Source organism: Coregonus lavaretus (assembly GCF_964263955.1).
Source record: "Coregonus lavaretus genome assembly, chromosome: 4".
In the NCBI taxonomy this organism is placed as follows: Eukaryota; Metazoa; Chordata; class Actinopteri; order Salmoniformes; family Salmonidae; genus Coregonus; species Coregonus lavaretus.
The window spans coordinates 27,244,188-27,255,732 of NC_139991.1; the positions used below are offsets into that span (position 1 = coordinate 27,244,188).

General features: G+C 43.6%; 1 protein-coding gene across 1 annotated transcript; it reads left to right on the plus strand.

The window, feature by feature from the left end:
- Positions 1 to 1,452: 1,452 nt before the first annotated feature.
- LOC311127176 (guanine nucleotide-binding protein subunit alpha-14-like) lies at positions 1,453 to 8,442 on the plus strand. Its single transcript, XM_084158956.1, has 7 exons — positions 1,453 to 1,975; positions 3,695 to 3,879; positions 4,016 to 4,170; positions 4,541 to 4,669; positions 5,006 to 5,135; positions 5,286 to 5,439; positions 7,680 to 8,442. Exons 1-7 carry the CDS (start codon positions 1,855 to 1,857, stop codon positions 7,868 to 7,870), a joined length of 1,065 nt encoding a protein of 354 aa, XP_084015082.1. The 5' UTR covers positions 1,453 to 1,854; the 3' UTR covers positions 7,871 to 8,442.
- The last annotated feature ends 3,103 nt before the right edge of the window (positions 8,443 to 11,545 follow it).

The window sequence follows — 11,545 nt, forward strand, 5'->3', positions numbered from 1 at the left end:
CTGTGGCGGTCCTCATGAGAGCCAGTTTCATCATAGCGCTTGATGGTTTTTGCGACTGCACTTGAAGAACCTTTCAAAGTTCTTGACATTTTCCGGATTGACTGACCTTCATGTCTTAAAGTAATGATGGACTGTTGTTTCTCTTTGCTTATTTGAGCTGTTCTTGCCATAATATTGACTTGGTCTTTTACCAAATAGGGCTATCTTCTGTATACCACCCCTACCTTGTCACAACAAAACTGATTGGCTCAAACGCATTAAGGAAAGAAATTCCACATTAACTTTTAACAAGGCACACCTGTTAACTGAAATGCATTCCAGGTGACTACCTCATGAAGCTGGTTGCGATGCCAAGAATGTGCAAAGATGTCATCAAGGCAAAGGGTGGCTACTTTGAAGAATCTCAAATATAACATATATTTTCATTTGTTTAACACTTTTTTGGTTACTACATGATTCCATATGTGTTATTTCATAGTTTTGATGTCTTCACTATTATTCTACAATGTAGAAAATAGTAAAAATAAAGAAAAACCCTGGAATGAGTAGGTGTGTCTAAACTTTTGACTGGTACTGTATACATACCTTGCACTTTGTAAATACAAACTGGTACAGTGATTTCCTGTGTGTTCTTTAGTTTCAAGGTCCTGTAAAGTGAAAAGTGTTGTAATTGTTACCTGCAGAATGAGAACATTGGGTCCAATGACCTGCTTTGAACACAGGCATTCATTTCTTGCACTCATTTCTTGAATCATATGTACATATGTAATATGAGAGTACAAATAAACACTAGTCAGAAGGTTCTCTGCACTATTTAATTTGTGTCAATCTTTACCTAGCCTGTCGTTACTTGCCATTTTTAAAGTCTGTTGAAAATAAAGCATTATATTTCACTTGTTTGTCAAATTATTTTTGGAGCAATGTCCATGTTTTGAAATTGTGACGGAATAAATCATTCCAATTTAGGCAACATCTTTCTCTGCACTTTTTTCCACTACGGTGTATATTTGTGTGAAGATTACCGTAGAATCTATGGAATAGAGGGAATGCCATAGATGGTGTTGGAGGATTATGCTGCCACTCATTGTTTGTCATGGGTTTTAATGTCTGTCTGCCTTCTCTCCCAGCTCATCTGTGAGAGTTAATGCTCTCAAATCCTTTCAGTGATATCCATCTGGTCAAAGACAGCATTGCTGCAGGGAGGAATGTACTGCTACTGATTTAGAGAGCATATTTTCTGTCGTGGATACAATGTGGTGCACATTGACATGAGTGTAGCCAGGCCTATAGGATGTGTGAGAGTGTCAGCTTCATATTATTTGCACCAAGCAGACCAGGGTGGCTGCTATCATAGTAACACTTTCCTGTAGACTTAATACTCCATAGGGCTAGGCTACTCCTTTTATGATGTCCTTGTTTCATTGTTCAACTGGCAGGCACACACACGCCTATAAACCCAGTGTGTTCACAATACCAACAGATCAACCCAGCCTGTGTGGCACTGGTGAGAAGCCTTCCCTACTTGGTCAAAATTTTTTTTTTTAAATACAACAGAACTTTTGTGGGTGGGTTTAGTTTACACACTCCTCCAGGTTTCATTTGTTTACTAATCCAGATAGTATAGGCCTAATAGAGAACTTACCTGCGGCAACTTACCTCACCGCCTTTACCTGCACGGTAGGAATGCGACCCGGTCAGACCGCTCACCTCTTCATACAGGTAGAATGACTTCTGAATTTTGACAGGCCACCTGTTACGGGAGAGAGGACGTTCTCTCTCAGGGAGGTCGGTTGGAACAGAAATCATTTATCAATCTACCTCACCTGAAATACGGACAGCTATAACAGCACCAAGATGGGTGAATGCTGTATGTCGGCTGAAGACTCGGAGAGACATAAGATACACCAGGAGATTGAGAGACAGCTTCGCCGGGACAAGAAGGAATCTTACCGAGAGTTAAAGTTGTTGCTTTTAGGTGAGTCATGGCATATGCTATCATGGATAATTGGTCATTCAGCCTACAACTTTATGCGTGAGGTATGCCTATTCAACTAGGCTACTTCAAGTTGACCGAGTTTATGATATAAATAATTGTTATAGGAATAGCATAGCGTTTCCAACAATTATTTGGATCTTGCTAATGAAAATGTGTCGTTCCTGAAGTGGTATAGCCTACCATCCTCCTCTGTGCGATGCGCTTTAGTGTAAACCATGCTATAGATCATACCGTTCAAGCCAACTCGGGACGGCTCAAGATATTTTGGGGCCCTGAGCGAGATTTGATTCTGGGTCCTACATACCATTTAATCAGTCAATAATAGCTAACTTGAAGACAAAACATTTATTTTGACTGGTAACCAGTTTATAATAGCAATAAGGCACCTCTGGGGTTTGTGGTATATGGCCAATATACCACGGCTAAGGGCTGTATCCAGGCACTCCGCGTTGCGTCGTGCAGAAGAACAGCCATTAGGCAGTGGTTTATTGGCCACCTTATTGCTTAAATATAGGCCTACTGTAAGGTAGCCTGCTCTATATTTGAAAGAAACAATGTAGCCTCTAAATTGCCTTCTTTAGAAATTATACATTTAATTCTTTAGAAATGAGTTCAATATCTAGTAAATGTATCACCTCTATGTTACAGATACCGCTACCTTGACAGGACACGTTTTATGTCTCTCTGTTTCCATCATAGTTGTTCTCTGTAGAAGCCCTAGACAGCTGAATAGGTATGAGTCACTCTAAACCCCATTCTCCACATATTTGATAGAAACCTGTTGAACCAGTAAGTAATTGAGCTGACACTCAGAACAAGGCCACACTGTTTGCCTTGGTGATTTTCAGCCTGGAAAAAGGTCAGGAATAGCGTATTATTGGCAGAGTAATTAGTCAGGCAGAATAACAGTAGGCTAAATTGTTATATTACCGTGTACCTCAGCATGATGTAGTTTCAATGTACTGTGAAAAGTGTGTGGGAATGTGTAGTCTACTGATGGTGAGTGTGCATTATCATTCATAGAACAAGCTACTTGGAGAGTACCTATGACCAAGAAGCAGCTATTAAAAGTCTCTATCCTATCATTACACATATCTGCATTAACTGAGTCACCTGCATCTCTCTTCTATCCAAATTGTCATCTAGCACATTTTGACTCTCTGATCAGCAGATATGGCTATGTGTGGTATGTGGACGAGTGGCAGTAGTCGGTCTTGGTTTGCAGTTAAATGCAACAGTCATGAGGCTAGTAGACAATGCATTTTACTGTCAGAATTTCTCACAGTTAAATGATTGCTAACCACACCCTATGATTGTAATAGCTATATGAAGGCCTACTGCAAAAGTCCATTTTCACACGGTGCATTTTACTACTTAATATCAAAACATGGATTGTTCTTAGGCTCTTTTAGGAACGCGTTAAGCATTACAGGACGTTGAAGAAAGGTCAAACCTTAACCTTCTGCTTTAGTTAACAAACTTCTCTATGATTTCCTGTTCAAAAGGTCATGTTAATGTCCAACAAGGCAAAGCATGCAATACATGTGGATGAAGTGGTGTTTTTATGTAACATACACCCACATGTCGAACACACTCTCGCACACACACATACTGTACGTACTGTACGTACACAAACACACACGCATGCACACATAGATACACACACACATTCACAGACTAATGTCTCTCCTTTTCCAGGGACTGGTGAGAGTGGAAAGAGCACCTTCATCAAACAGATGAGGATCATCCATGGGACAGGCTACTCGGATGCAGACAAACAACTCTTCACCAGGCTGGTGTACCAGAACATCGTCAATGCTGTTCAGAACATGATCCAAGCCATGAAGACCCTACAGATTGATTTTAAAGATCACCAGAACATTGTAAGCAGCTTGTCAACAGATTCAATGGCAGCTTGTGTTACGGGCTAGCTGGTTCACAATATCAATTTCCTGGAACATCTACTCTGTGAATGGGTTTTTATTGCCATGTCTAAAACTGTCTGTGTGTGTGTTCAAGAGCCATGCAGACAGACTGAGCAGGGTGAAGGCAGATCTAGTGACCATACTGGAGCCATGGCAGGTGGATGCCATCAGGAGACTGTGGAGCGACCAGGGAATACAGAAGTGTTACGAGCGCAGGCGAGAGTACCAGCTCTCTGACTCTACCAAATAGTGAGATTTGTCTATAGTCTTTACCGACTTATTCAGACCAAGCTAAGGTAGACATAAATGTACACCTAACAAGTCCCAGCGTCCTGATTTTGCCAAATAGTGAGATTTGTCAGGTTTATCCATTCACATATTCTTAGACCAAGCATAGATAGATAGATAGATAGATAGATAGATAGATAGATAGATAGATAGATAGATAGATAGATAGATAGATAGATAGATAGATAGATAGATAGATAGATAGATAGATAGATAGATAGATAGATAGATAGATATGAATATGCACTCCACAATAAGTCAGGTATCTAGCTAGGGTGTTTAGCAAAGTACGTGCCACTGCCAATGCATTTTATTGTTATTTTCATGTCAGTTACCTGAGTGATCTGGACAGAATCGCTGCCCCCTCATACCTCCCCACACTGCAGGACATCCTGAGGGTCAGGGTCCCCACCACAGGCATCATAGAGTACCCCTTTGACCTCAAGACTGTCATCTTCAGGTAAATATCCATTGGAGTAATGGTGTCAGAGCCTTGTTGTCCACTAAGGCTATGGCTCTGTCTGTATACTTCTACAATGTATCCTTCCACCCTTCCTTACTTCTTTTGTTGGAGTAATCACTGATCTAATGTGGATCTGTGAAAGCTATGTACTGTAGTTGAACCCTAGCTTCTACTTATTTAGTAATGTTAGATCAGTGATTACTTCAAGAAAGGGTGGATGAAATGATGGATGCAAGTATTCCCATGTCAGCATTTCAAATGACACCCTAAAGGTAGTGCCCTATAGGAGGAATAGAGTGTGATTTGAGATTTTCCCCATGTTGTCTTGATCAGGCTGGTGGATGTGGGAGGTCAAAGGTCAGAGAGGAGGAAGTGGATCCACTGTTTTGAGAGGGTCACCTCCATCATCTTCCTGGTGGCTCTCAGTGAATACGACCAGGTCCTCTATGAGAGTGCCAACGTGGTGAGGATAAACACTTTGACTCTAAGGGCCTCTTAAGTCTTATTATTCTACAACTAACAAAACAGAAAATTATTTGTATCTTCATACAACAGTAGGACAGTGTCAATGTTTAGCTGTTTATATGTGATGGAGTCTGGATTTTTTTTCCAGAATCGACTAGAGGAGAGCAAAGCCCTGTTTACAACCATCATCACCTACCCCTGGTTCCAGGAGTCCTCCATCATCCTCTTCCTAAACAAAACTGATCTTCTAGAGGAAAAGATCTTACACTCCAACCTGGTAGACTACTTCCCAGCGTTCACAGGTTAGTACGCTAGACTAGTTAGTACACTGGTTAGTCATATATTAATGTGTTTTATAAGCTATAGGCTACTCCAACCTTACAGACGACTTCCCTAAGTACTATTGTTAGTCATGCCTTGATATGTGTGTAAATATCTGCTATCTGTCGCATTCAGGGTTGCGGTCAATTCCATCTAAATTCCAGTGAATTGGAGTTAATTCCTATAAAAAAATCTATATTCAATTCAAGCAACAGGAACTGGATGTGGTCCTCTGTAGCTCAGCTGGTAGAGCACGGCGCTTGTAACGCCAAGGTAGTGGGTTCGATCCCCGGGACCACCCATACACAAAAAATGTATGCACGCATGACTGTAAGTCGCTTTGGATAAAAGCGTCTGCTAAATGGCATATTATTATTATTATTATTATATAGGCTACAGGAAACGATTCCTAGGGCTCTATTTTAACAAACCTAACGCATTGGTAGATATAAGCGCTGGCGGTAGAGCTATAGGTTCGGGGGTGTGTCATAAATATTTTTGCTATTTTCACAACCAAGAATGAATAGTGCAGCAGTGCTGGCGGTGGAGCGAAAGGGCTGGGATTTTGATGAATAAATAAGTTGTAGGTGTGTCGAGGCTTGGCCCCTCATTGGCCAATCAAAACATGCTCCATGGCTAAATATGTGGTTGTTTCAAGTTGTGTATTTATGCCTTGGAATCAACTCCAGTTCCAATGTTAGTCCGTTATAGTTTCTTAAATAGTTTACAGAAACGAAATATCAAAATGTAGACCTATTCCATCTTACGTTAACTTGAACCTGTTTGCAGTCCACAATTGTTCTAAGTGCATGGCTTCAATTGGGAAATGTATACATAGCATTCGCACTGATATAGGGGCTAGGCCTAGCCTACTGTAAATTGTATTATGGCTGAGCATGGACATGCCTGACGTTGTCAATAAGCAAGATTAATTGAATTATTAATAAGGCCTAAAAAGAGAGCGAATTCTAATTCTAATCAAATTCTAAACAAAACGAAACAACTTCTTTTAAATAACAGAGCAAAGTTGTCAAATACACTTACAGGCACCATAATTGCTCCCTGTGGACATATAATATTAAAACAATGCAGACTTACTATGGATGGTTTTATAAACATCCAAACTTCTCACAGTAGCTGGGCAAAGATCCAATATAAAGAGAAAGGTTGAATGTCCACTCGCCGTTATACTGCTCCAAAAATAAAATGCTTTATAACCATATTGAAACCATCTTACAGATCTAATTTACACTAGAAGTTGCATTTTATACACGCCACAGACGTTCTCACCATAAAACCAGGACGGTTAATAATTCTAATACGGTTGGTTTTAATACAATTAAACAAAAAACAAGCAATGTGTGTTGTTTTTTTTAAACAACAACAAAAATAAATCGCCAGGATAAAAAAGACAACGCATTGCTGTTGAACCAGCCTTCGTTATAGTTGGCCAAAGGTAAGGGTAGCTTTGAACATACGAATTGGAAAATAAGCAATTGTTACCGGGAAAGTACTTCTAAATACAAGGTTCACTGGTATTCACCGAGGTTCTCATCTCTCATTTCATGATGGGCATGGACACATGTAGCCTACATCATGGAGGGGGTTTTATGCACGTTCAAAACGGGAGCTGAGCTGCATGGCTAAAATAATGTAGGCCTGCCTACAATACATAGATAAAAACGGAATGTCAGCGCACTGGGGAGACTATGCTTGGTTTTTATTCAAACAAACCGGGAAAAAACACATGTTTTTTTTGTTTCTAAATACGATTTATACAGGCACCAAAAGCACATTACTGAATGTTCCATGCGCATATGGGCAGTGTGCATCACGGCTGGGTAGGCTGCGTTTCCACTTTCAAAATGAATGTCATAACCATCCGCGTTACATCTAAAACTAGGTTTTGGTTGGTCTGAAATATCCCTATCAGCGCTGCCTGAAATTAGCATTTTCGATGACGTTTTTAAGGACACATCTGAAATATTTCCACCACTCCCATCGGAGCACAAGCGAGCTGATATAAGACAGGTCAATTATCAATCATTGCGCAACAGTTTGGAAATAGCAGAGCACTGGCTTTAACCAGCCCAGCCAGCCAGCAAAAGGTCAAAATTGCCAACAAAGTGCGTTTGACACTAGCGCCGTCGTAACGCCAGCGGAAGATAGAGCCCCTAGTGTATTTTACTTACATTATTTTTCATAAATGTCTTCTTTAAAGGTCCCCGGAAAGATGCAGAGTCTGCTAAGAAGTTCATCCTGAATATGTACAAAGAGCAGCACATAGGGCGTCACAAAGCCATGTACAACCACTTCACCTGTGCAACGGACACCGAGAACATAAGAGTTGTCTTCAAAGCTGTAAAAGACACCGTCTTCCAAGAAAACCTGGATAAATTTAACCTGGGTTAGGGGTTTAGGACTAGCGTGGTATCTCTGTATATGGTGCAATAGTGTTATTTCAGTTCCGGGTTACAGTTTTGGTACAGACATTTAAGTAACTGGTCTTGAATTATAAGCTTTCTTACTATAGCAGAGCCAGGGATCACAGTCATAGCACAAACAGAACGACATAATATAATAATTTCCAAAAGTAAGAATTATAACAACTTCTGAAATCTTCCATGTTACAAGATAGGGGTATCAGTAGACTATCATATCCATATGACATAACTACTGATAAGACAAATACCCTGAGGAATGTTGTGGACCCTGAATCTCTGCCTGGAGTTCCTGCCATTAAGAGGAACTAAAGGGAAAATATGCCTACAGGGGAGTACAAGTTCCTTAGTTTACATTTGTGTTGTAATGTCATGTGTGGTTTTCACATATATGTTTCATGATTTACACTTTCCTTATTTTTAGGTCTTTTTAAAACTTTAAATAAATTATTAACTCTAGTCATTCAAAGGATTCTGGAACGGTCACTAGTTTGTTGTAGTTTGTTAATGTGTGTTAGCAATAAATCATTCAAATCTACCTTTTGGAGAGTTCTGTCATACTCATTTCACAAAGGACATAGAGATAGATATAGAGAAATAACGTATGGTTTAATACAGTAATAGTTTATGATAGCCTATGTAATATAATTGTCACAAATGTTGGTGGACTGCGGTAGGCCAGAGTCAAGCGCAGGACACAGAATGAGATGAAGAACCACTTTACTGAGTAAAGTCGACACCGGCCTCGGGGACGGCCAGGAGGACGCGGCGCGGGGCGAGTGGGATGATTCTGATGGAATTCCCTCAACAAGGGTGGCGTGCCCAAGCGCTGAGAAAGTACAGCGCCTATCCCAGCCTCGGATGCGTCCACCTCAACCGTGAAGGCCAAGGAGGGATCCGGATGAGCCAGCACTGGAGCCGAGGTAAACAGGTCCTTCAGGCGACTAAAAGCCCTGTCCGCCTCAGCTGACCACCGCAGATGCACCGGTCCCCCCTTCAGCAACGAGGTAATGGGAGCTGCTACCTGACCAAAGCCCCGGATAAACCTCCGGTAGTAGTTGGCAAACCCCAAGAATCGCTGCACCTCCTTTACCGTGGTTGGAGTTGCCCAATTACGCACAGCCGAAATGCGGTCACTCTCCATCCTCACCCCAGACGCGGACAGGTGGTACCCTAGGAAGGAGATGGACTCCTGAAAGAACAGGCATTTCTCTGCCTTAGCATACAGGTCATGCTCCAACAGTCTTCCAAGCACTTTACGCACCAGGGACACATGCTCGGCTCTTGTAAGGAGAGGATATAAGTATGTCATCAATATACACCACTACCCCTTGTCCGTGCAGGTCCCTGAAAATCTCATCCACAAATGATTGGAAGACTGATGGAGCATTCATTAACCCGTATGGCATGACAAGATACTCATAATGTCCAGAGGTGGTACTAAATGCCGTCTAACACTCATCTCCCTCCCGGATACGCACTAGGTTGTACGCGCTCCTAATATCCAAATTTGTGAAGAAGCGTGCCCCGTGCAATGATTCCGTCATACTAGCTATCAGGGGTAATGGATAGCTGTACTTGATGGTAATCTGATTTAAGCCACGGTAATCAATGCACGGGCGTAAACCACCATCCTTCTTCTTCATAAAAAAGAAACTCGAGGAGACAGGTGAAGTGGATGGCCGAAGACTCGGCGACATATGTCTCCATAGCCGCCCTCTCCTCCTGAGACAAAGGATACACGTGACTCCGGGGAAGTGCAGCTCCTACCTGGAGATTTATCGCGCAATCCCCTGGACGATGGGGTGGTAATTTAGTCGCCCTCTTTTTACTGAAGGTGATAGCCAAATCGGCATACTCGGTAGGAATGTGCATAGTGGAAACCTGGTTTGGACTTTCCACCGTAGTTGCCCCCAAGGAAACTCCTACACACCTCCCTGAACACTGACCTGGACCATCCCTTAAGAGCCCTCTGTTGCCATGAAATTGTGGGGTCATGAATGGTTAACCAGGGAAGTCCCAACACCACAGGATACGCAGGAGAATCAATCAGATAGAGGCTAATCCTCTCCTCATGACCCCCCTGCGTCCTCATCAGGAGTGGGGTGGTGACCTCCCTGATTATACCTGACCCTAACGGGCGACTATCTAATGCGTGCACAGGGAAAGGTTTATCAACAGACACAGTAGGAATCACTAAACTACGAGCATACTGGCGATCAAAAAAATTCCCAGCCGCGCCTGAATCTACTAGCGCCTTATGCTGGGAATGGGGGGAAAATTCTGGAAAAACAATATCAATACACAAGTTAGCAACAGGAGGCTCTGGGTGAGTCGGGTGCCTACTCACCTGAGACGGTCGACCAGTGCCCTACCTGCTGCCTCGACCTCCTGAGGACCCTCCCCAGCACCGACCAGCAGTGTGTCCTCTGCGGCCACAGTTGGTGCAGGGGACGGTCCCTCTCCCTGTCTCCCTAACCGCAGCACCTCCGAGCTCCATGGGGGTAGGCTCGGAGGTGCTGGGGGATGGAATGGACGGCCCCCGATCAGAACGTCTGCGGGCTGCCAACAGGTTATCCAACCTGATGGACATGTCCACCAGTTGGTTCAGGGTGAGATCGGTGTCCCTGCAGGCCAGCTCCTGACGGACGTCCTCCCTTAAGCTGCAGCGATAATGGTCGATCAGGGCCCTCTCATTCCATCCCGCGCTGGCTGCTAAAGTTCTGAATTCCAGCGCAAACTCCTGCGCGCTCCTCATCTCCTGTCGTAGGTGGAACAGACGTTCACCCGCCGCTCTCCCCTCTGGTGGATGATCGAATACCGCCCGGAAGCGGCGGGTGAAATCCTCGTAGCGGACAGAACTTGCGTCTATTCCTCCCCACTCGGCGTTGGCCCATTCCAGCGCCTTCCCCGATAGACAGGATATGAGGGCGGACACGCTCTCGTATCCCGAGGGCGCCAGGTGAATGGTGGCCAGGTAAAGCTCGACCTGGAGGAGAAATCCCTGGCACCCGGCAGGTGTTCCGTCATATGCCCTCGGGAGCGAGAGCCGAATCCCACTGGACCCAGATGGCGAAGCGGTGACCAGTGTTGTAGGTGGTTGAGTGGTTGGAGATGGTGATGGGATACCACCTCTCTCCCATCGTTCCATTGTCTGGAACAGTCATTCCATGGTGACCCCGAGAGTCTGAATCATTAATTCCTGACGTTGGACTCGTTCCTCCATCGTCTCGGTTACTCAGGCTGCTCCTGCTGACTCCATAGTGGTGCGTGTTTCTGTCACGAATGTCGGTGGAATGCGGTAGGCCAGAGTCAAGCGCAGGACACAGAATGAGATGAAGAACCACTTTACTGAGTAGTAAAGAAATACAAGCAAAACCTCCAACAACAAGGGAGGAGCAAAACCCGCTCACAAAATGACACTCGTACAAGAAAATAAACACACACACCACACAGTGGACGGGAACAGGTTAAATAGGGAAGACAAACTAACATAATAGGGAACAGGTGTGCAACAACAGACAACAATCAAATGAACATAGAAACATATAACATAGAGCGGCAGCAGCTAGTACTCCGGTGACGACGAACGCCGAAGCCTGCCCGAGCCAGAAGGAAGGGCAGTCTCGGCAGAATCCGTGACAAT

What these genes read in the sequence shown, in the direction of transcription:
- LOC311127176 (XM_084158956.1), top strand. Translation starts at nt 1,855, where the DNA reads ATGGGTGAATGCTGTATGTCGGCTGAAGACTCGGAGAGACATAAGATA. An exon ending in CTCTCTGACTCTACCAAATA is followed by an intron (nt 4,171 to 4,540) that starts GTGAGATTTGTC and finishes TTTTCATGTCAG; the next exon opens with TTACCTGAGTGATCTGGACA. An exon ending in CTACTTCCCAGCGTTCACAG is followed by an intron (nt 5,440 to 7,679) that starts GTTAGTACGCTA and finishes TCTTCTTTAAAG; the next exon opens with GTCCCCGGAAAGATGCAGAG.